This window comes from Peromyscus maniculatus, chromosome 16 (assembly GCF_049852395.1).
Source record: "Peromyscus maniculatus bairdii isolate BWxNUB_F1_BW_parent chromosome 16, HU_Pman_BW_mat_3.1, whole genome shotgun sequence".
In the NCBI taxonomy this organism is placed as follows: domain Eukaryota; kingdom Metazoa; phylum Chordata; class Mammalia; order Rodentia; family Cricetidae; genus Peromyscus; species Peromyscus maniculatus.
This window is the reverse complement of record NC_134867.1, coordinates 15,339,850-15,365,962: the sequence shown is the minus strand read 5'-3', so window position 1 is coordinate 15,365,962 and position 26,113 is coordinate 15,339,850. Positions and strand designations below refer to the sequence as shown.

Sequence of the window (26,113 nt, the reverse complement as noted above, 5' to 3'; positions counted from 1 at the left end):
AGTAAACTCTACGATGTCTATCTAGACAATGAGAGCGTCAGGTTCCCAATGTGTCCCTGTCACTGGGACTGACTGTACACACAAATGCAAATTTTTGCTAAAAAAAATTTGAAAATTTAGGAATTGTTTCATTTTATAAGTATATCTAACCTTTTAGAACCACTAATTCCGTAAGTCAATTTGAGCAATTATTTCTATCAGATATTTTTCTAATGGGTAAAGCAGTTCTACACTACCTCCAATCTGTGCCCGTTACACCAGCTGATAACATGCTTAATACGACATTTACAATACAGTGCTAATAAATCCAGAAGTCAGAAGAATTCTGTTAAAATTGCCAGGATATCTTTTACACATTCTATTTTACTTTATTGTTTACATAAAATCAGAAATTTGGGGTGTTTCTGGCTACTGGAGTAAAACACACTACAAACCAAAGGGGGCAAAGGCTAGGGGAGGACACGCCTGATTGCAGCCTACGAGAGGACTCCTTCTTCTCCATCCTGGGTATTTATCAGCTTCTGCTCCTAGGAGGTCCCTTGACACTGGAGCATGGCAGAATCGCCCAGCTTTATTATAGCTTAAATCATTTAACAGACTTGAGGCTTAGGTTGGCCTGTTATTATCTAGGATCCAGGCTTAAATTTTTGCAGAAAGTTCCAAAATGCAGAAGAAACTAAAACACTGGAACTAAAAACACCATATGAAGCAACCAACAAAATACTTCCGGTATGAACCAAACTGCTACCCTTCCGCGTAGCTCCAAGTACACTGTGTGCATCTGTGCCAGCTACACAGCGCCCGCGGCGGGCATCCAAGGCTGCTTGTCACTGAGATAGCTTTGGTGTTTGCCTGTAACAGTCTCTTCCCTCAGATCCCTGGAAATATCAAAGCTATTCGGGGAGAGAAAATGGTTCCTGCAGTAATAAAGGTTCTGTTTTCCATTTGTGCTATTCCAAAAATGATTTAAAAAAATAAGAAATTTGCAGTTCATAGAAAAGGAAAACTTCAAAAGCGAATCCAGTCAGGTGGAGGTATGTAGGGCCTTAAATAATCGAGTCAGATTGGTTTTTGAAGAAAGCAGAGGAACTTGACAGTAGAGAGCTCTGGTTCTCCAGCATTTTCTCCGTCTTCTCCCCTCCAGCGCTTTTACTGATTTCTCTTTGCTTCTTACTATGGATCCACGGGATTAAACAAAGCACAATGCCTCCAATAAAGGGAGGGATTCCAGCAAGGTAAAAGGCCACATCATAGGAGCCCAGCTTGTCATGAAGTAACCCTGGAAAGGGAGACAGCAGCTGTCACAAGGAAAGAACAGGTTTGGCCCCAGCTCAGTCACACTGATGGCAGGCCCCGCCCAGACAACAGATTTGAAATGTAAACCTTTTTCTGATAATAAGGAAGGAAAAAAATTATCAACCTAAAATTTTACTACAGAATACAGGTCATACCAAAATATCACTTGTGGTTAGCAATGGCATTCCCAAAGCCTCTCAGAGGCCACCTAGGATATGCAAATATATCATATAACAGCCCTTGTCTCAGCTGAAAGTGGGTGGAAGCATCCAGATCAAATGTCTCTACAATATCTACACCTCAGTTTGATCTTATTTGACTTCAATAAGAAACTACCTTAAGTTGTAATACAGAAACATGAAAAGTTATAAATCCAAGAGCTGGGATAAAAAAAAAAAAAGACTCATAAATGTGTGTGTGTGTGTGTGTGTGTGTGTGCGCACACACACGTGGTGGTCACACCTTTAATTCCAGCTCTCAGAAGACAGAGAGGCAGGTAGATCTCTGTGAGTTCAAAGTCAGCCTGGTCTGTAGAGTGAGTTCCAGGACAGCCAGAGCTACACAGAGAAATCTTGTCTCAGAAAAAAAAAATGTATATGGGTTTTGTCTAAATGTTTGTCTGTGCACCAAATGCCTGCCTGGCATGCAGGAAGGAACCTGGAGTTAGAGATGGTTGCCCACCATGTGGGTTCTGGGGAAAGGGTCCTTTGGAAAAGCAGTCAGGGCTCTTAACTACTGAGCCATCTCTCTAACCCAAAAGAGAGATGTTTAAGTACATTTGAGAAAAAAGGCTTGCCCATCCTTGGGAAGAAAGTATAAAAATGTGTGTTTGGCCAGGCCTAGCAACACATAACTTTAACCGCAGCACTTGGAAGGTAGAGACATATGGACCTCTGAGTTTGAAGCTAGCCTAGTCTGCACAGAGAGTTAGAAAGACACTGTCTCAAAATAAACAGAAAGCTCTAAAGTGTATGTTTGGTATTTGGTGGATCCTAAGGCTCTGATTCTGGAAAATATTTTTCTTCTAAATTTCCTGAAAAATCCAGGACTCCAAGTTCTAAGTTTTTTTAGTGTTTGAACTTTTACTGCACAATGTCAAATTATCTAAAATATCCAGGAAACATATTGAACTGAACATCTATCCAACTTCATTTAATGCATAGTTAAGGCTGTATCCAGTGACATACCAACATATGTACATATAAATAATATGGACAGTTATTTTGGATCTAAACATAAAAAAACACAGCCTCTCTAAGTATGAAGAGTCCTGTCTTCAGAATCCAAATGTCTCATGTTTCATCCCGTGGATACTAGTAAACAGGTTTTTACTGTGATATAATAATGACATCTGAACCACTGAGGGAAGGGGATGGTAATTCTCCTGTCACTTTCTCTGTGTAGTTATTCTTCCTACTTCAGAAGAAACTTCCTGCTACTCCCCCACGCCCCCCCCCCCCTCGTCTTGGTCTGTGAGCGGTTACTATTCCAACTAAAGCGACATTATGCCCACTAAAACGCTTTTTCATAATCGCCTGCATATCTGAAACCTCCCAAACAGAGTGAGAGAGGAGGATGGGATGGAGGCCTCCTCTCCGGGAACAGTCACCAGTAAAACTTAGACTGTATTTCACCTGCTCCACAGTAACTCTGCTTCCTTGATTCTGGACCAACAACGTGGTTTCAGACCTAAGAACGAATTAAGCGGACTTTTCCCTGAGCTTCTTATATCAATCACAGGAGACTGTTTATAATTGAATTTTTCTCCTAACTGTATTGAAAACTGATCTCTTTACACTGGTGCCCAAGTAAGACATCACACCATCATTTATAAGTTTCTAAAGGTAGAATTCACTTAACATAAAGGTAGCCACTTGAAAATGAGCAACAGAGTGGCACTTAGTTGAACTCACAATGCTCTATGGCCATTATACAGCCATATCTACTTCCAAAGCATTTTCATCATGCTACAGAGAAACTCCATCCCTATTGAGTGGCCCCTCTCCAGTCCTTCCCTTCAGTCTCTGGCAACCACTAATGGAGAGGTCAGATACTTCATACAAATAGAATTATGCAATATGTGACCTTTTATATTTGGCTTTGGTCACTTAGCATAATGTTTATGACGTTTGTTCACCTGGTCCCTGACATGGATCAGTGTCCCTATCATTTATCAGTGTCACTATCTCCTTACTTTTATGGCTGAATAATACTCATCCCTGTCCATTGCATGGATGATATATTTTTGTTTTTATTTACTTTTTAGTTATTGACTGATTGGAGTCATCTCATTATATAACCCTAGCTCTCCTGGAACTCACTATGTAGACCAGGTTGGTCTTGAACTTGCAACTCTCCTCCTGTCTCAGCCTCCTGAGTATTGAGATTACAGGTGTGTGCCATGTTCTTTCCACTAAATATAATTTTTCTTTAACCATTTCTCAGGGATATGCTTCTTATGCAAAAGTAGTATATGCTTAGAAATCTATCAGAATCTCCATTTTTATGTTCCCATTTGTCTAACACATACTAACAGAACTGAAAAAGTAGAGGCTAAATAAATGCATAGCTCAATGGAAGAGTATGTATTTAGGATATCCCATGCCTACGTTCAATGCTCAGCACTCCCCAACAAGTAATATGTAGCTCAGTGGTAAGTACTTGCTTAGCATGTACAAGGCTCTGGACTTAATACATACATGTGCATGCATACGCACACACAAACACACACACACACACACACACACACACACACACACACACACACACACACACACACTTGCAGAATGCTCCCTCAACAATCCTTTCCAACCTACTATCAACATACAGTCTTATTAAAAATGGGAGAGAGAAAGCACACAAGGACGATTAATACATTAAATATATTTCACAAATAAATGAGGTTTAGGACCAAAGTAGAAAATGCTATGAATTAGTATAAGTACTATAGAACTGTTTTATTTACCTGCAACTGGAGGACCTACAGTCATGGGTATAGACATGAATCCAAGCAGAAATCCAATTGCCTGGGAAGCATCCTGAGGACCAACTAGTTCAAAGGCGATGGGGGCCATGATGGAAATGAAACATCCATCGAAGAGACCCATGACCAGGCAGACAGCAATGAGGGCCCCGAAGATGTTGCACAGGGGGATCATCATGGACATCAGGCCGATGAAGAAAAAGGAGAGGACCTAGGACAGAGGACTTCAGGTCAACACCGCGAGAGGACACCGATCCTCCCCTTCCTCTCCATCAGATAGAAACAACTTCCCCAAGAGCCTCTTGCATTTTCTTAATATTTTCATTAGGGAACAAGAAAGTAACCATTTTATACAGTAATTTTCCTTCCCAGCCTATACATTCTTTAGTCAGAATTTATATATGTTCATATATCTTTGGACTAGACGTTACAAGGTTTAGAGATCTCGCACCTGGATCAATACTGTTAGCCCACATTCATTCATCAAGTACTTGATTATTTTTTAATCCATGAAGCCATTATATTTTATAAGTAAATATTACAGATTATGTCTGCGCACCTAAACATTAAGGTTCAGAATATTTATTTTGGGCCACCAAACATCTTAAGGTTAGGGTAGTTAATTCAGCCAAACTGCTGATTTTGCCTGCCATTTAGTAAGTATTATGCTATATAGAGGTTTACACAGGAATAAGACATGATTCTTCCTCTTAGTTCTGGAGAGAAGGATATTTAAACAAAAAGTGAAAAATGAAACATTTTAGAGGATGCCATAGTCATATGTGTAAAGTATAGTGGGTACAAAAAATGGAGAGAGAACAGACAGTCAGTAACTTCTAAAGAAATAATTAAAGCGGGATAACTGTCGGGGGGAGGGGGGTTAACCATGATTCCAGGAAACAGAGGCAGGAGAATTGGCGGTTTAAGGCTAGCCTAGGCTATCTAGGGAGAGCCTGTCTCTAAACTAGAACAAAGAGCCAGAGAGACAGCTCAATGAGTACAAGTTCCTGCCCCAAAGCTGAGAACTCGAGTTTCAGGACCGGGACCCTACTGTGAAAGGACCTATTCCTGAAAGTGGTCTTCAGCCCTGGGAAACCCGGGATGAACTATCAGAAGAAAGTTTGTGTGTACAATAGGGTTTACAAAGCTCCAGGCGCCACTCCAGTCACTTCAGGTGGGCTGCTCCACTGCTGAGCTTAGAACTGTGCACTTGTGCAAAGTTATCCCTGCTTTACACGCAGACGGTGGTGCCGGGAAAGCTAAAGAACACATCTAAGGCATGTAGACGGAGCTAGCCTACAACTCGTGCTCCATATGTGCTGCAGCTCAGAGTGGAAAGAATGTCCCTGTTGGGGGCCCTCCCGTGACAGCGGGACAACACAGCAGAGATGGGAGACAGCAGACGCCATGGGGATCGCTGTCCCGTCTCGTCTCTTTTCCCAGGCCCCACTGGCATGCTTACAGACACAACGGTCCTAACTTGCTTCTCTGTTGCCGTGATAAACACCATGACCAAAGCAACCTGGGGGGTGGGGGGAAGGGTTCATTTGGCCTGCGCTCCAGGTTACACCAATGTGAGAAATGAATCATTCCCAGTATGCGGCGTGTTTAAAGCTCATCCGAGAGTTACAGAAAAGCAAGAGGCACTGGGTCTTCTCACCCCTAGGTACCGCCTGCTTGTCTTAGAACGCTCAGAACTGGGAAGCTGCGGGCAGTCTGCTACGTGACTGAGCCCTGGAATCAATCTGTACTAGCTAAGACTTTGTGTCCTGAACCAATAGGATGGGGAATTTGGGAAAGGGGCTGTGCTAGAAGAATGCGAGATTGTGAGTCTCTAAAGTACCAGCTGATGGGGAAGAGAACAGGAATTTCTCAAGCTCAGAGACTTTAAAACACTGTCTGGCACCAACTGGCACACCAGCCACTTTTGCTTTTCTCTATGGTGTCCCTTTCTGCAGAATGGTATATTAAAAATGGCTTCACTTCCACTAGCCTCCTCTTGAATTTATTATAAAGTGAGGGCCTTGTTTCCTCTAGTAAGGGAAGCCAAGCAGGAACTCAAGCGTGAACCTGGAGTCAGGAACTAAAGCTGAGGACAGCTGAATGCTGCTTACTGGCTTGCTCCCCTCTAGCTTGCCTGGCTACTTATTCAGGAATAGGAATACCCAATAGAGCCTGCCTAGGTATGGTAACTCCCACGGTGGGTGGGGGCCATCACATCAGTCATTAATCAAGAAAATGCCCCCACAGACATGCCCACAGGCCAATCTGATGAAGGTGACTACTTCAGCTGAGGTCCTTCTTCCCAGGCAACTCTAGTTTGTGCCAAGTTGACAAAAAACGATCATCACACCAAACTTGGTAGTGTCTGTCAGAGAAGCTACTCACAACCTTAGGGCCCTAAGGATGCATAATTAGAGGTGGGGGTGGGATTCAAGAATGGGAGTTTCCGAGAGATAGCTCAGTTGGTTAAAGGCCATACAAGCACGAGGCCCTGAGTCAGACCCTTTGCACCCACATAAAAAGAACTGGTGTGGTGGTTGGCGCTGTGTGCTGACAAGGTGGAAGGGTCAGCTGTCTCAGAACCATGGACAGTTCCTGGAGCATGGCGCCTGAAATTGACCTTGGGAATGCAGCTTTCAACTTTAGCGTAAGTTGTTCATGGACATAGCAGCAAGAAACGCAAAATGGTCGCAACCCAGGTTGGTTACTTCTCTGACACCATTGTATCATATATCTGAGGGGTTTGTTTTGTTTTTGTTTTCAGTACTAAAATAGGGCTTTATAGTAAAATTATGATTGGTTTAAAACTATGAGCTAGCCATTTGAAAAATAAATCAGGCACATCATACTAAAATTTGGGGGAAGAGGGTTAGTGTGGCAGGTCCCACTATGAAGTCTTGATGTTACCATAGTTGTATATCTAAAGTATAGTGGGTACCTAAATGGGAGAGAACAGATATTCTGGCCTTGAACACACATCTTCCCACCTCTACCTCCAAAGGACTGAGATTATAGTGTACCACCACACCTAGCTTCATACTAACTTTCTGAAGGAATAAAATATTCTATTTTCCCATTTTTAAAAAACTGGAAATCTTTTTTTTTCTCTGATCCAACTTCAATGAGAGCACACATGTAATTTCACAGTAGTGAGTAATTATTGGGCTTACAGGAACCAGTACTAAGGAGGAGGAGACTAGGACTGTCTTAGTTGGAATTTCTATTGCTGTGATAAAACATGATGACCAAAAGCAACTTGGGGAGGAAAGGGTTTATTTCAACTTACAGTTCCACATGACAGTTCGTCATCAAAGAGTGTCAGAGCAGGAACTGAACTCGAGGCCATGGAGGAATGCCACTTACTGGCTTATTTCTGTGGTTTGCTCAGCCTGCTTTCTTATACAACCCAGGATGCCCACGTGGAAGGGACCCTCCCACAGCATTTATCAAGAGAATGCTTGACAGATGTGCCTAGAGGCCAATGTACAGAGGCATTTTCTCAAGTGAGAATCCTTTTCCCTAAATGACTCTAGCTTGGATCAAGTTGACATACAACCAACCAACATAACCAGGCTCTAGCCCTCTGAGATCCTAAACAAGCAAAAGACATTCTGAGGCTTGAGAGAAAAAGGCCTAAATATAATCAAAATGTGGAAATCAAAATGTCTGAGAGGTAGGCAAAGAGTTAGGGGGTTATTTTTAATCAAAAAGCTAAGCGGGCTCTGTCACCGTGTGATGCCTCTGCTATATTAAGACGTACCCAGAAAGGACACCAGAAGCCAACGTTACAACCCTTGGACTTCCCATCCCCCAACAGCAAGCTAAATAAAACCTCTAGAGGTAAAGGGCTGGGAGAGACAAAACCTACTATTCATAGTCATAGGTTTATTTCTGTTCTGTCCAAAACTATGAAAGGAGATAAACATGAACAGCCTTAGACACATTTGCAATCAACAGATTTCAGGAAATTGAAACTATCCTAATTAAATCTTGTCTTCTTGTGTTGGCTTGGCTGATTCAGATCATGCTTTATACCTCAGGCTGGTCTTGAACTCACAATCCTACTGCTTTCATCTCCTGAGTGCCAGGGGTGAGAGATGAGAACTACCACGCCTGACTCAAAATCAGATTTCCAGCCACCTCACCATAATTATAAAAGAAAGGACACACGTACACATGCACCTTATTTCTCTTCCTATTTTGTTCAATACTAATTTCTGTCAAGAAAACCAGCTCTGGGGTTTCAACTTAGCACACTGACAACTGATACGTACTTGGCATCTGATAGTCTCATTCGGTATTTGGCACAAACTCAATTTTACTTAATAACAAACATTTTCATGGAACAATTAATGTGATGTAATGAGATCCAGGCACTTTAATTTTGGCAGTTTCTCTGGTTTCCTACTTTTTACGTCTTCCATTTTTTGTTTTTGATCAGTTTTTTGTTTGTTTGCTTGTTTTCTTAAAGTATCTCTGTACACCTAGGGCACTTCTCAATCTTTTCCTAACCACACGGCCCCTTTTCAGTTTAAACTATAGTAACTTACGTTCTCTCTTTCTGTTATTTGACCAAGATTTATTACTGTTGCTCTTTTGAGACATAGTATAGCAATGTGTTCTGGTGCCCTCAAACTCAAAATCCCCTTGCCCTTGCATTTTTAGTAAGATTACAGACATGCACTACAAGACTTATTAACTTGGAACTAGAGAGATGGCTCAATGATTAAAATCACTGACTGTTCTTCCAGAGGACCTAGGTTCTGTTCCCAGTCCCCACATGGCAGCTCACAGCGGTCTGTGCCTCCTGTTCCAGGGATCTGACACCCTCTCTGGTCTATGCAGGCACCAGGCATGTATGTATGTGGTGCTCAGATAAGCATGCAGGGAAAACACTCATACATATAAAGTGAAAAAAAATATTCATTTAACTAAAGAAAGGTTTTTTAATTTTCCTTTGAGGAGTGAACTCCTTAAGGTCACTCACACACAGCTTATTCCTTAAGCATTTCAGAAAAATACCTACTTTCTTTTACCTTATTTGTATTGAAGGAAAGTTCTCAGGAAGAAGCTGCCCCCACGGAACCTTCACGGCCAACTGACTTAGAACTTCAACAGTGTTGGAGAGTTCAGAATGTTACAAGTCCAGAGCCAAATTAAATTATCGGGGGCCATCTCTAGCCCTTCAGTCGCCATTTCCTGTGTGCTTTCTGTGTGCTAACATTTGCGGCCATTAGGTAGACGCTCTTCAGTGTACCAATACCACCAACCCAATGGCTAAGAGCCACCTCAGCACCCGAGGCCTGGAGCTTGACTGCCTCACTTTGCTTTAATCCACCTGCCTAATGTTTCTACTAATGTGTTTGAAAAGTCTTTGTGGTAACCACGATGATGGGAAACAAGGCCCTTTCCCAGGACCTTTTTCTCCCAGCTTGTTAGAACATAACTGCTGTGAGGACTAAATACGGGTCCCTTATGTACTGGGCCACATAGGACGGCCACTGCTTTCTCATCGCTTCCAAATAAATATCAGATAAACAGATCAAATATTGATCTGTCAATACTAGAACCCAGCTTGAAAGAGAAATAATTTTCCATCACACAATCTTTTTTTCTCTTTTCCCGAAGCAGTTCTGGGGAGACAACACAGGCACCTCCTACTCCAGACATTGGACTCACGTGGAAAGCTAAGCTACACCTGAGTGAGCATAAGGCATTTTTGGAGGCAGAGACATAACTGGGCACAGTTAAATTCAAATGCTGCCCTCAATATGCTTATTTAACATAATGTCCACAGACTTTCACAGCCTCCAGCCAGGCACCGAGGGCAGAAAGCAGCTAAGTCCGGCGCACCCTGCACTAGTTAAATGAATGATGAGGCCACGTGACCAAAGGGCTGGATTTCTTTGAAGCATGCAGGGCTTATAACGCTTCACAGGAAAGGGAGAGCATTTGACTTTCTCCGCAGAACTGCACACATACACAGCAGTGCCAGTCGAAATGAGACTGTGGGGCTTCTGATCCCCTTTTCAGGCTGGGGGATAGTTAAGTATTTGGATATCATTTTAAAATATTTGGTAAAGTTCATACCTTCATGTAAAATTTTAATAGTAAGTAGAATAAAAAACAGAGCTAAGTAACACTGACCAGTTCAGTCTTTTTTAACAGAAGAGAACATTTACACATGAAGAGGGATATGGGCATCATTCTATTTTTTCTAATTATATATGTAACTCATGAATACATTCCCCTAGCAATTCACCTTTTGGAGAAACGTCCACAGTAATACATGACAGGTTCTCTTCAATCTCTCCCACCCTCAGTCTACAGTGTGCTCCAGATTGGCCATTCGGCAGTCCCAGAAAATCTCTTAGCTCTGAAGACCTGGATAACCTGCCCCTCTCAGCTTTCCAGCTCCTTCCATGCCAGTCTCTCTTGTCTAGGTCCAAACACACCTAGATTTTCCCAGCCACAACCCTGCTCTGGGAACGCAGGGACCCCCGTCTATCCTGTTTGTATCACTCCCCCTGGGCCAATGTCTTAGAGCACAGGAGTATTCAGAATTGTTTTTACAACATGAAATCTGACAGGCGTCAATACAGCAGATGTCCAGAAGAGGGCACCTTGACATTAGAAGATGAAACTAACTAGTCGGCTACATGCTAGATAAATATATTTACAATGAGGTATTATAAGGTATTATAAGGGGTGGAATGATTATCATATACTAAATAAATATTCCCATTGCTGTATTTGAGACAGGGTCTTGCTCTGAAGTCCAGGTTGGCCTCATGCTTGTGGCAACCCTACCTCATAAATACTGGATTACAGGTGTGAGCTACCATGCCCAGTGGTGATCATGAGTGTGTGTGTGTGTGTGTGTGTGTGTGTGTGTGTGTGTGTGTGTGTGTAAAATACATGCCACAGAACACAGGTGGTGGTCAGAGGACAACTTAGAGTCCAGTTCTTTCCTTCTGCCTTTCCATATATTCTGGGCATCAGGCTTTTGAGGCACACAGCCTTACTCAGTGAGCTATTTTTAAGGCCCTACATTCATTCATTCATTCATTCATTCATTCATTCATTCATTTTTTTGAGACAGGGTTTCTCTGTGTAGTCTTAGCTGTCCTGGAGTTCACTATATAGACCAGGCTGGCATTGAACTCAGACATCTGCCTGCCTCCGCCTCCCGAGTATTGGGATTAAAGGAGTGTATCACTATGCCTAGCTTGGCTCTACATTTTATAAAAGAATACATAAATATTAACAAGGGTCTCGTATTTACTCCCAGCACTGGCGGAGGACGAGAAGAACACCAGTTGCTGTTCCTTCTGCTGTGGAACAGGCTCTGGCCTGTGACTGTCTGCCTGCACCCCACAGCCTCTGTTCTCAAGTGTTCACATCTGTAAGTGCAAACAAAGAGCAATGCCATCCTTGAAGGGCTGAGGCAAGGACTGGCAATGGTGCACGTGGAGCACTCAGGTCTTCATCTGGCTCCTCCAAGCGTTCAGCAAATGGTGCTTGTCATTACTGATAGCCGACTAAAGGAAGCTTCTTTGTCTATAGTAAACACCTGTTCCACGTAGTTTCCTGCTCCCACATTTCACATCTTTTATGAGACCGCTCACACTGCCTCTCATGATTAATCTCCAGATCTCTTTGCCCTCCTGTCCTTTGGACAGAGCTGTCTACACTCCCATTTGCTCGTCATCTGTGCAGTCATCAATACCTCCCACTATAATCACTTCACTAGCTCCTGACACTGCTGCCCACTGGTGTCCCAGAAGCACCCCATCCCAGATGTTTCCTTTCAGTCCAAGAACATCCAAGTCCCACAATGCTTTACACACGCTCAACCCAGCTGTTCCACAGGCACCATGCATGAACGGGGCAGAAACAAAGGCTGTCTTCCTGGGATTTACTGCGTTGCTGATCTCATGAGCTGATGAAGCCACCTCCTCCGTTAGCCAAGCGACAAATCTGGGACACAAACAGCCCCACCAGCACCTGCTCTCTGTGCCGCTAATTTCCTGTTTGGTGCCAATGTCTCTGCTTGGTTTTTCCTGCCTAGATTAACTATGTCAGCAGTTTCCAACAGCAGCACTGCACCCTCGCACTGCCTCTAAAGAGTACCGTAAACTACCCATCTTATGTGTATTAGTAGACCACCACTTTTCTTAGTTTAGAACACTCTCACTGCCCCCAAAAGAAACCATCACCTTTCCCCAACCCCCCACAACCGCTAATTTACCTTTTTAGTCATCTTCCTACTCTCGACATTTTAGGTCAATGGAAGCATTCAACATGGGGCCTTTTGTAGCGACCTCAACTCTTGCTCCATTCTCTACTCCATACCAGACTAATCTTTATAAAACACTGCTCATGTCAGCCCCTTGCGTAAAAGCCCTTCAATGGCCTGAGGGAGACTGAAGAATACAGGTCACGCTGTTGGGGGAAGGAGAGTGTGAGAGTACCTGCAGGTAAACCTTCTTTATTCCGGGCACATAGTCTGCAATGCGGCCAAAGAGAAGGCGTCCAACTCCAGAAGTGATGCCGATGCACATAAAAAGCACCTCCTTGTTCTTTTCATCTTGGAATCTTTCCTTTACATGGTTCATCTGCAAGTCAATAAACAAAAGACACCACACTGAATATGGGAGGGAAACCTCACAAGGTTTGAGACAAGCACCATTAAACATCAAATGTGTTTCTTCTCTACACTGTTACTCCAACCCGCCTTCAAGATTAAAATTATAAGATTTAAAAGCATCTCCTGTGATAACTTCCTAGGAGGGCATATAAAGAAAATCTATCATAATTTAGCTTGCATAAAAGGAATGTGTTTTCTGAGTGTGGTGGCACACAGCTGTAGTTCCAGCCCTCAAAGACTAGGTCAGGGTTGAGAATGCAGGGCCAGCCTGGGCTATGCGGCCCAGTTCAGGGCAGCCTGGATCATACAGCAAGACCTTGACTCAGAAAACCAAAATTTTTTAAAAAGGAGTTTTTCATATAATTTTTCTTTCAGTAAACAGATCAGCACACACTAACAATGAGCCAGTCATCAAAAGAAGAACGGAGGCCTGGAATACTACCTGCCTCCAGATAACTTCTGCCAGAGCTTCCTGAATGGAAGTGTAAGGTTCCTGTGTGGCATGCCAACAGACATAGATACACAGTTTACAGTGGTCAAATCTCTTAGACCTCCAGATCCAAGTACTGGTCCTAATCTAGCAACCCCTGTGGCATACCAAAACATCTGCCAAGCATGTGTGAAGCCCTAGGTTCAAGCACCCCTTAGCAGAATGACTCGCTTGCAGTTAATGATCAGATACTAATGTTGGCCATCCTTTTCACAAGGGACCCTTTGAATGCTGGCTGTGCTGAAGGAGCAGATGGGGGTGGAGGGAATAAAGGATCTTTGCCTCCACTTAAAGTCTAGTGAAAACAGTGTCTCCAGTGACCTCTGGGCCACAGGTAGCCAGCAAGCATTGTTTGACTTTCCCATGATGACCCTAGCATCCACTGGAGTTCTAGGAGACTACAAGCAAATTTTTCACCAAGCTCAACAAACTCAAATACTGAATGTGGTAGTGGGGGACTTTTCAGATGGCAGGTCCCTCCCTATAACTCTTCCATTGAACTTTCTTTTTTCTATTTTCCTTTTTTTTAACCCAGTTTTTATATCATCACATCTCTCTTCATTAAAAATTGGTCATTGGGGCTGGAGAGATGGCTCAGCAGTTAAGGGCACTGCCTGCTCTTGCAGAGGACTTGGGTTTGATTTCCAGCACCAACAAGGCAGTTTACGCTGCTGTGTCTAACTTCAGTCTCAGGTGAGTCACACCCTCTTCTGGCCTCTGTAGGCATGCATACAGTGCACAGACATACATGTAGGCAAAACACCCATTCATATATCAATAATTACAATTTTTAATTAAAAACGGTAGTTTTTCTAACTTCTGTTTTCACACCGCTTCAGAATAATCTTCCTAAATAGGACTTTAATCTCGCCAGTCCTACCTTCAAAAGTTGCTTGTTACTGCATTTTATACTCTGCCTGGTATTTAAAGCTCTCCATAATCTGACACTAATCTATCTTTGTATGTTTATTAACTACTGATCCTTGGCTCTGAAGTAGAAAATTCAAATGTCTACTGAGCCTGTAAAAAGTGAAGCAGATGCATGTAGAGAAAAGACACACATCTAGAGAACCGTCACTACCCATATTGTTGATTCCCCACTCCCAGCCCTTTTATTTTTTTAAAAAAAATTAAAATTTAGAAGAAATATGAAATCTGGATCTTGTGCAGAAATGTTGGCACCTAACTTGCATTTAGAACCCCGTGTGATCCAATGCTACACAAGCCAAACAGAACATGGCTGTACACATGCCAGCTTTGATCTCAGTCTTAATCCCATCCAGCTCAGCAGGGAGCCGTGTTCAATGTGGACTGTGTATGCTAATGTGCCCTCCCCTCCACTGGGCCCTCTTAGGCTTTGTAACTTCTTGCTATTGCTTAACACCGGCACGGGCACTTCCGTTTTGCACGGGTTCCTTCCCAGCCTTGTTAAATTCTCTGGGCGCTCTCTTCCATGTCAAACTAGACGTTACCCATTTGCCTATTTCAAAGGCACCTCAACGTCAACGCAGCTCATACTGAATTCATCTGCCCCTTATAATTTGCCCTCCTGCATTTGGGTTAACAGTACCTTTGGCTCACCTACAGCAGTACAAACCCAATAACCATCTTAGATTACTCCAGCTCCTCTCTTCAAATCAGATTGCCAGCAATTTGTAATGATTTTCTGGCTAAGTGACTCATACTTATTTCCTTTGGCCTGTGTCCAGATTCTTGTCACTCCTTACCTGGACCACTAGAGCAAGCTTCTAACATACTTCTTGTTTGAGCCCCATACTCCTAAATCTCCTAAATTCAAAAGTTTGGCTCCCTGGGTTGGTGATTTAGCTCAGTAGGCCCCGGGGTTCGGTCCTCAGCTCTCTACAGAGCGAGATCCAGGAAAGGCACAAAGCTACACAGAGAGACCCTGTCTCGAAAAGCAAAAAAAAAAAAAAAAAAAAAAAAAAAAAAAAAAAAAAAATTGGCCGGTGATGGCACACGCCTTTAATCCCAGCACTTGGGAGGCAGAGCCAGGCGGATCACTGTGAGTTGGAGGCCAGCCTGGGCTACAGAGTGAGACCCAGGAAAGGCGCAAAGCTACACAGAGAAACCCTGTCTTGAAAAACAAAAAACAAAACAAAACAAAAAATTGGCTCCCTTCTAGGCTCCCTTCCCCGTTAGAGTTCGTCGCCTTTAGACGTCAAGTGCCAGCTCCTCGTCGCCAATGACTTGTGCTTTGCTACTGTGCCTCCTCTCCAGCTGCCCCGTGAGATACACCGTACTGTATGGACTTGCACTGTAACGAGCAACTGAACACCAAAATATGACAAATATGAGGACAAACATGCAGAGACCCAGAAGACATAGGGGAGGGGAAGGTAGACCAAGCAGCCTGATACTGCGTGCCTGTTAAAACAGTACTTAGCTAAGTACTGATTTCATTTCTTTTTTATGTTTTCTTTTACTGTAGCCAACCAGCTTTCCTAGTTTAAAGTACAAGGTGACTTGGGTTGTGTTTCTTGAAGAAGTCACTGGTAGTGGCAAGCCCATGACAGCCACTGCTGAAGGGCCCAGGAACCTGCAGATAAAGCTGAAAGAGTGCATTCAGGAGGAAAGCGGCCGATGCAAGCTAGACGTGCTGTGGTGGGGTGCGTTAGAAGGCACCCCGTGGGTCTCCACCTTCTCCACCATGGGGAGGAGCAACGCCAGGGCCTCAGTGTGGTAAGCAAGCGCTGTACCTGGCTACATGGCCCGCTGTTGCCATGGCTTTCAGAGACACCCTGTAACACCTGTAAGACCGAGTTCACCAGTTATTCTTTTGATGGAACTACAAACACTAGCCTAATAAATTTCTATCATTCTTTGAGTCGTATATGTCCCCCCAATCTATTTTATAATCTTTATAAGAAATAATAAGGTGAAATATTTGAGGGTTTTTTTTAAAGTGGCTAGGTGATGAGTGTGAATATGCTAGAAATACACAAAATACATTCATGATGATGTCATGACGAAACCCACTATTTTGTACAAGGATCATAGACTAATGATTTTTAAATAAATCAGTAAAATTAAAATTATGCCTTAATCGGAAACTTAGTTCTTTAATAATAAAGGACACTACTACATCAAAATTGTGTCACTACCACTTAGGAAAGCAAGAACATCAACTTCTAAAACTTCCTCTCTACATGCTCCACCAAACTTCAAAACAAAGTCTTTTTGGTTATTAGGTACTGAAGTGTGCAGGATAGGGGATCCCACTCCGTGGATGCCAGGTCTCAGAGTCCTTCCTCGCGGAGGCAGCAGTACCAAGTAGGTTTGGCCTTAGCCTCCAGCATGGCTGCTGTGGCTGCTGTCTGGCTTATGAATTTCTGCTCTCTCTCACCCCCTGGATACCGGCATGTGCTGCTTAGCACAAAGCACGGCGTGGGGCCAAACTGGTATTTCTAATACTCATGCGGGCAGAGACTGGACACTGGGACAAATACTTTCATATTTAACCTAAGTCATTTTATTAAACAGAAAGCTTATACTGGAGCCTGGTATTTACCCAGGGGATATTATTTTCGGACAATAATCTAAAAATTAGCTGTTTAAAATTAACTTAATTGGGAGCAAGAGGTACAAGTTCAATGACAGACCAGACTTAATCTGTAACACCAATAGGTAAACCCTCTTCTTGAGAAAGGGTCTCCCTATGCGGCACAGGCTGGTGTTTCAAATTTCCAGTCCTGCTATGTTGGCCAAACTGGGCTTGAGAAATAAAAAACCTTTGTTGGTTGTATGAATGTGTACAGGGTGCACACACAGCACAGCATATGTGTGGAGGTCAGAGGACACTTTCAATGTCAGTTCTCCCCTACCACCATGTGGGCTCTGGGGATGGAATTCAGGTCATCAGGCTTGGTGGCAGGTACCTGCATCTGCTGAGCCCTCTCCCAGACTCCACCCTGGGTTTTAGCTTTAGACTTTATCAGAATGCATAAGTATCTTCAGGCAGAAACATATCTTTTATTGAGATCTCAAGTTTAAGCTGGAACTGAATACCTCTGGAAACATCTTGAACATCACCTGCTCATAAACATTATTCCATCATTCAAGCAACAACAGCTTTTGCTGACCACGGAGGCTGTTTTTCCAGTGTATGAAACTTACTGTTTGATATCCAGAGATAACAGAGAACTCACATCCTGGACTATGTGCTCATTCTATCCATGAGTCAACAGGACCAAGTTCTTCAATTTCCCCTTCTTCTAACCACCTTCAACTTAACTAAATGGTGGACTTATCTCAGAATCAATGACATTGTTCTCATCAGACAGCTGAAGGCAAAACAGACCCCATTCTTTCTGAAGGTCAAGGGCAGCAGCCTATGAAAATCCCTCATCTCACTAGAGTAGCCTCTGCTCTGGCACCCTTCCCCTACACCTCTCCTGCAAGGGGGTCACAGTGTAAGACAGATGGAGACCAGGAGCCTTCCGCCGAGAAAACATGGCACAGTGCTTTGACTCAGAGATCCAGTCAAGGACAAAGACCAAGTGGAGAACCATTGTCCACCCGAGGGGTGCTACAGTGAAATGCAGTGGCTGCGCACACCTGCAAACACAAACGCCATGGGTCAAAAAGCTCAGACGTTTCCTCTTTTGTTAGCTATGGAACAAGATCACCAGCTACCACTGACTCCTTCACACGCACAAATGCACATTTAAGGGCTTAAATGCCTTTTGCCTCTAATCTTCCGTATAGTGATTATATAACATGTCACGCAAAGAATGTGATAAAAGAATTGTAGTGTATAAAATTTAGACTATACATGTTGAAGAAGGAGGGGATGCCTGGAGACCTTCAAAACAGAAAAAACAACTTGGACAGTGGACTGGAGGCAACCACTGACTGGCTCGCTGTGAAGTGGGAGGTAAGGGGACATAAGCAAAGCTCAGTGCGGATCGGCGGCAGGCTGCGAGAGTGAAAGAACTATCCTCGGAGAACACAACAGGATAAAAACACAAACCCTCCAACTCTACCATCGACAGCTGCTGCCTCTCACTGTGCTGTCTGGAATGATAAAAAAGACTTTGGTCACCTGTCACCTTCTGTCAGGTTTGTGGCACTGTGGCACATACCTTGGCCATCTATCTGCCCTGGCTCCTGAGATCTGCACCATCAGACTGGAAAGACCAGGTAAGCATGCACGCTAGCTTAATTTCCAGAGTAAATTCTTTGCAGGGAGAGGACACGTATGTGTAGTTGGTATGACATTAAAACTCGGCTAATAATGATGCTGGAATTCAAACTGACTTTGACTCCCTCTTTCCTAAAAGGGATCCTACCTATTTCTCCTCACTGCCATCCACACCAGAGAGCAGCAGCATGTGCCTGCCACTGCTTCTTTGCATGCTGTTGAGAGTGGTTTCTGAAAATAGACTCATCCTGCTGGGCATGGTGGCATGTGCCCTCATCTCGGCACTCTGGAGAGACTGAGGCAGGAGAACGGCCTCCATCTCAAGGCCAGCTTTGGATAGAGTCCTTGCATTAAAAACTTAGAATGAGGGACTGGAGAGAGGGCTCAGGGGTTAAGAGCGTTTGCTGCTCTTGCAGAGGACCTGGGTTCAGTCCCCAGCACCCACGTGACGGCTCACACCCATCAGTAACGCCAGTCCCAGGGGATCTGACTCCCTTTTCTGACCTCTCAAGTACCAGGTATACAAGTGGTGCATAACATATGTACAAGAAAAAAACACTCATACACATAAAATAAGTGAATCTAACAAATAGATAAATAAATTTTAAACTAAAAAAAAAATATCGTAAGTTTGTTGATCTCCATCCAAAATGTTAAAAAGCTATCCCAAAACTCTAGAAGACCATTCGGTTTAAATGTATTTTCTTTTTAACTGAATTTTGGAGGGAGGGGAGGCAGGTTTCTACTATGTGGTCCAAGCCATCCTCAAACTTGAATTCTTCTGCCTCCCAATTTCCATGATTATAGCGTACACCACTTCTTTAACAGGCAAAGCCAAAGAGAGAGCCTGGCCCCTTTAAAAAACAAAACAAAACAAAACGTGTACCTTTGAAAGGGAGTAGAAAGCCTGCTAGAGTTGTTAATAGTTAATCTCAGAATTAGTCACAAAGCACAACTTCACGCTACCTTTGACTTCAGAGCTGGATTATCAGAAATCTGGATGGAATACGCTGGGTGTTGCTTTTTACAAACCTGTTTTCTCTACCTCTGGCTTTGCTTTTTTAAAAAGCAAAATTAAAAGGAAGCGTGGCGAGCCAAGTGGTTACAAAGGTGGAACTCAGTTAACTGCAGAAGTCTGATGATAAAATTAAGCCTTTTATACCAGAACACGGAACTAGAACATTACGGACAGAATAGAGCCACGGGTCTGATAAGTCCCAAAATGTCATTTCGGGGTCTGTTAAGTCAGATCAGCTATACTTTGGAAAACTGTGTCTGCTCGCTAGCATGCGTAAGGACTGACATCTTTAGGTTGTCCAGGAGGTGTTTTCAGATTCGCAGTACCTACTGCCTCCTCAGCAGCTGGCTGGGATGCAAGCCGACCTTTGGCCTACCGGACTCGAGGAGGCATCACTGATGATTCTGTTTGGTTTTTTCAAACAACCACTCTTTCCATTTCATTAAGATGGGTTTCCATGGTATTGATAATGACACAGCACCATCAAGGCAGGAAAAACAACTGGGGAAAAACAAACCCTTCTGGAGTAAAGATTACTTAATAGCCACCAATGGGTAAAAAAAGAAGAGGGTTTTTTTTCCTTTTAAGTCTAATTTTGAAAACATCTTCTAACTAAAAATTCTTACAAAAGCATTCGCTATTTTTCCCCTGATAGTGTTCAAAAATAATTTCCTGTGGGTTAAAAAAAGAATATATATACATATATTTGCATATATATATGTATATATATATATATATACATACATACACATACACACACACACACTTCTTAGCATCACTTAGATAAGATCAAGATTTAGTAAAATTTCTGGTTGAACTACTAACGGAAACCACTTTGGATTTAGATGTTAGTTAGCCTTTAATTTAATTTAATGAGGATATAGCTAGCTCATCGAAGACCACTTGCTTAGCATTCAAATGTTCAAGGGCCCCTCCCCAGCGCTGCAGGCAATAATAAACACCCTTGGATTTAAGTCATCTTGAATTTTGCAATTTTAAAGATTTCATCTTAAAATAGAAAATAGACTGGGAATTTTGAGTAATTTGGAATTGTTTACTCTGTCAAGATTTATGCCATGTATTTTGGAAGTTACCAAAAACAAATGAGTAAGAACTCTAGGCTGAGTGTGGTCGCTCACACTATAGCCCTGTGCCCCAAGGCGGAGGCAGTGGGATGTAAAACAGTAGCTCACCCCGGGGTATGCGGCCAGCCCATCTGAGAGGGAAACCCCACACAACTTCCAGCTTGGTGAATACTGAGGGGTGTTGAATCTACTGATCTACAGAATGTCATCGATCCCACCCAGCTCTGATTTTGATTCTAAAGCTTCTTTCTTGGGGCCCATTCTCAACGCATCAGATTCAGACCCGTGGATTCCCAGTTCCCAGCTAGTGCACACGAATACAGTGGCGGGCGAATTAAGACAGAATTAATCTGTGAAAGAAGTGGCCTGCCTCTGCGGAGAGTGTCAGGATGGCAGCAGTCTCGGCCACAGAGGACAGCCAGGCATAAGGAGTACTCCAAGAACAGGAAACAGCTGCAAAGACTTTGTAGACAGGGATCTGGTGGTGGTGATCCAGGCTCTCTGGGGGCATCTCATGTTTCCACGGTCCACATTAAGAGGGGAGAGACTAAGTGAATCAATAGGTCTGGGTTATGGCACCTTTAATCAGTAGCAGAATCACACCAATTTGGAAAAAAAATTGTTCCAAAGTGAACAAGTGCAACAAAACTGGTCCGATGAGCTTAGATTTTAGAAGTTAAGATAGACTTGACCGTAAAATGGATAAAATCAGAACTCATCATCCAAGTCCCTAGGATTTAGAGTAACAATAACTTTACGTATTTGATGATCCTGGCAATGACATAAATAAGATGGATTATCTTATAAATCCTCGAAATTAGTTCTCTCTCTCCTTGAACAACACAAGATTCATAATACTATTAGTTTATTAAAATATTGCTTAGTTAGGCTTTCCTGACTGAGAAAAATGAAGAAACAGGAAATTAGTTCTCATTGGGTGAGCTGACTTTTTCCTTTTTTGTTGTTGTTGTTGGTTTGGTTTGATTGGTTTGTTTGGGGTCTCACTATGTATCCAAGGCTGGCTTTGACTTTGTGATCCTCCTGCCTCAGCGTCCCAGGTGCTGAGACTACAGACATGTGCCATCATTAACTGCTTTCTAGGAAAGCATCTGGAATGCTACCTCTCCTCCCCTTCCCATCTCCCACTGCCCTGCTCTGGAAATTAGCATTTCTGTCTCCCATCTATGATTTGACTGCTCTAGAGACTTCATCTAGATGGATAGACAGCCTTTGTCCTTCTGTGTCTGGCTTATTTCTCTGAGCATGACATCATCAAGCTTCATGAATGTTGCAGCATATAACCAAACATTACCTTCTTTTCTTTTTTAGTTTTCTCTGATGTTAGAGGTTCAACTTTTTTATTTTAACCTTGTATAGGGCCTGGGAGTGTAACTCATTTGGTAGAGCACTTGCCTGGCCTGCTTGAGGCCCTGGGCTCCATTCCCAGCACCTGTAACCTCAGCACTCAGGACGCAGAGAGACAGGAAGGTTGGGTGTTGGAGGGCATCTCCTGCTACACAGTCACCGACCAGGTCGAGATACAGGAGACCTTGTCTCAACACTGACATGAAAACCGTGCGGTATGTGGAAAGGCGATTCATTGGGAAGAGAAAGGGCAGAAGCAGGTCTAGCCTGGGTGCACCACAGGCTTGCTGTGAAGATGAACGTCATGCACAGCTTAGACAGTGTCTCTGGAAGAAGGGGGAGGGACCAGGCACTGTGTGATTCCTCATCCTGAGCAATTCTAATCCTGGGTTCAGAGAAGGCCCTGGGCTGAAGAGTGGAGAGAGGAGACACTGAGAAACACAGTTAAGCTTAAGGCAGCCACAGGAAGCTAACAGTTCTCCTGAGGAAAGCTCAGAAGGACAAAGCCAGGGCTTGTGAAAAGGCCCGAAAGCAGCAGCTTTGGAAGGACAGCCATGTGCTCACACAAACAGAAAATAGATCGGTCGGAGCCCTGGATTTATCCTGAAGCTAATACATTGAATACAAATTCAATCATTAATGCATAGTAGCATTCTGTCATTGGGGGCGGGGTTAGGTTTTCTTAAAGATAATGGTTTACTATGTGACCTTGAACTCATGACCCCCCATCATTACCTCTTGAGTACTGGAATTGCAGGTGTTTGCCAACACATCTGGCTATATGGCAACATTTGTTTGTTTGTCTGTTTATTTTAGTTTTTCAAGACTGGGTTTTTCCGTGTAACAAAGAAATGAGTTACCAAGTAAGTTCTGGTTTACACAGTGAGTCCCTAAGTGTCCTGGTCTCTGCTTCCACCCCCAAGTGCTGGGATAACAGGCATGCTCAACCACACCTGCTAACAGGTCTGCTTTAATCTATTTGTAAGTAATATGTTTTCTAGATTCCTTGTTTGTTAATCATGCCTTCCCTTCCTACCAATTTCCTTTTCTGTGCATTATTTTATTTTCCAAAATACTCTTTTTTATTTGTTTGCTTATTTGGTTTTCAAGACAGAGTTTCTCTGTATAACAGCCCTCGATGTCCTAGATTTCGCTTTGTAGACCAGGCTGATCCGGAACTCACAGAGATCCACCTGCCTCTGCTTCCCAAGTGCCAGGATTAAAGGTGTGCGCCACCACGCCCAGCCGAAATATTCTTTTGAAAAATCCCAAGCCTACCTTGTTTCCTAAGTGTTTTGTGAACATATAACTTCACCATTAATAAATCACAATGGCCAGAGGAGTAAAGACTCTTACTCTGCCCAAGTAGGAGAGTGCTGGCGAATACTGCCTGTGTCATTAAACTAAAAAAAAAAAATGTGCAAAGTGGCACTAACCTGAAAAGTCAAACTGCGGCAGATGTTGAGATCTGAAGGGAAATAAATGCAAGGTTAGAAAAGCAAAGAAGGTACAGACAGCATGGAAAACTGCAGGAACAGAGCAAGAGACCGTCCATGTAACAGCCAACAAGAAATGGGCAAAACTACAGTGTTTTTAGAGAGTTCGTATACATGGAGAAAAACACAATGACTGGATCCTGGAGCTAATGTAAGCAGGATTTTCAAATTTCAACATTCAGGTTTTTAATATAATACACCAGAAAAAATTAAGTTGGATAAAAGTTTTTGACTATTGGCTGGTTTTAAAGACAGACAACAGACATTCTATGTCCTAGGCTTCCCAAGTCCTCCAAATGCTAACACCACACACAGATGTGCTTGCTGTCACCTCAAGAGATGTCTCTGAGCAACACTAAAGCTACCTCCATTAGAGACGCCGCATCCATTCACGCTCAAACCCCCACACCCGGAATGCTCACGGCACACGGCAGGCACTCTGTGTTTGTCCAACGCATGAGTGCTTGAATCAGTTTAACCAAATCGTGATTAAAAACAAGTCACAGGCCCCGAAGACAAATGACCCCAGGAATGGAAACCCACTCTAAGCCTGTTTGGAAACCGTTTCTAGTGTAGAACAGAACTTGGCAACCTGTGAGCACAGGGAAACGTCTCTGTGCCTCATCACTAGTGAGAGAAGCAGGGGTAGCGTTCTACCCCCAGAAAGGCTACTACTACCCGGGCGGAGTCAGGAAGTGGATGCACAGCCAGGCATGGCAGCACACAACTTTAATCCCAGTAGTTGGAGGGAGGCATGGGGATCTCTGTGAGTTGGAGGCTAGCCTCAGCTACACAGGACAGTTGCAGGACAGTCAGGAATTCATAGAGAAACTCTGTCTCTAAAAGCAAAACAAAAGGAGAGAGAGACAGAGACAGAGACAGAGAGACAGAGAGAGAAGCAGAAGGAAGGAAAGAAAAAGAAAGAAGAAGAAAAAAGAAAGAATCGGAGAACGAGAAGCTGCAATTCAGTCGTTTCTGGTATAGAGTGACCATTAGTCTAAAATGGTCCTGCTAGGTCAGCAAGATGGCTCAGTGGTTAAAAAGTGCTTGCATCATGACCAGAGTTTGGTCCCCAGAACCCAAGGTGGAAAGAGTAAAGCCAACTCCCAGAAGTTGTCCTTTGGCCTGCAGTGCATGTTGAGAGCGTGCAACACACGCACACCATGAAGAACGAACAGCTGAAACAGAAGGTCCACTGTGAGCCTGCGTTCTCTGGAAAGATCGACCACACAGCAACCTGAGTTCTGAATATACCCAGGAGAGAAGAAGAAGGCAACTGTTACTGGCTACACTGAAGAACTGGACCCTCTGACTGTGCTGACCGGGGCAGGATGAATGTAAACTTCACTCCCATTTCCACACCATGCACACTTACATTTCAGGCTATAACAAGTTCTATTTTAACCCATAGATTTAAAAAAAAAATCACACTTGGATCCATTACTTTTATGAGACTTTTGGCAAGTAGTTTAGCTTTCTGTCCCTCTGTTCCCTTTCCTGCCTTACACAGCAGCGGCAGCGGCGTACAGTGACGTGGCCTGTATAATCCCTGTCACTCGCATATCACTGTTAGGTATTTCTGACAAGCATTTAAATAGTTCATTTAAATGCCGCACACTTCAGAGTACCTAGCTTAATTCTTGGCTTGCACCAGCGTGGCAACCCGGAGAACATCCCTAACCAACCCAGTGCTCCTCTGGCCCAGTGCAGGCCCTGACGCTGTGTGCACATTTCAACAGGGTGGAAACCAAATGTTAATAAAAACAGGGGCTTAAAAAGGAAATGTGGAAAAACAGTATCAATCAATGTTCCGTTTGTTTAAAGAGACCATTGGCTTAAAGCAGATCCTTGCATGGCTCTGAGAACAGACATGCATAATTAACTCAATTGTGCTCTGAAGCCTAGATGCCGCAGCTGTTCTTGCCATGTTATGCCAAGAATCCCTTGAACTGACGTGGCTGCACATAGCTGGATTGCATAACTGTCCATGTTTCAAATTTACGCCTCCAAATTGAGCTCTTTTCCAGTGTGTTATGAGAGAATGTAAAGTTCCTGCTTAAGTGAGCTGCCAAGGAGGGCAGGATAGGATGGAACAATGGGAAATGGACAGCTGGGGTTAAATTCTCTGTGGGTGTCAAAGATTCCCCTCGGCTCAGATCCAGAGGAAGGCTCTTTTCCCTTGTTCTGTACTCCTTAGAGTTAGTGACTGCTGGTTGCAAGAGACTCTCAAAAAATTTGTCCTGTAACGTGGGAGATAAGGTTCAACTGGTGTAAACTCAGTGAATGTCCCCCAAAGAAGTACAGCTTCCTCGGCTCTATGCTACTTGGCTGCATGCATTGTGCTTGTTATATGTTTTAGGAAAATGTTCAATACAATCCATTTTTTGTGACCTGAATCACCCTTTAGGAAAGCCACGAAAGATTCAAGATTGTTTCTTCTGCTTACACGGCTCTGCACCACATGATCTGGCAGGAGCTGAGTAGACAGAACTCATGGGTTACTCAAGTCTCCCTGTCATGCAATACCCATGACACACCCTGGTAGCATCTGGCACTATCTGAATCA

The 26,113-nt window shown here is 43.4% G+C and overlaps 1 protein-coding gene across 1 annotated transcript in view; it reads right to left on the bottom strand.

Moving 5' to 3' along the window:
* Positions 1-345: 345 nt before the first annotated feature.
* The window catches only part of Slc16a10 (solute carrier family 16 member 10), a 97,161-nt gene continuing 71,393 nt past the window's right edge, over positions 346-26,113 (bottom strand). Inside the window, exons 4-6 of the mRNA XM_006982792.4 lie at positions 12,757-12,900; positions 4,262-4,490; positions 346-1,279 (exon numbers count right to left, since the gene is read on the bottom strand). Coding sequence (XP_006982854.3) covers positions 1,047-1,279; positions 4,262-4,490; positions 12,757-12,900 — 606 coding nt within the window. The 3' untranslated portion in view covers positions 346-1,046. The remainder of the gene's footprint in view (positions 1,280-4,261; positions 4,491-12,756; positions 12,901-26,113) is intronic.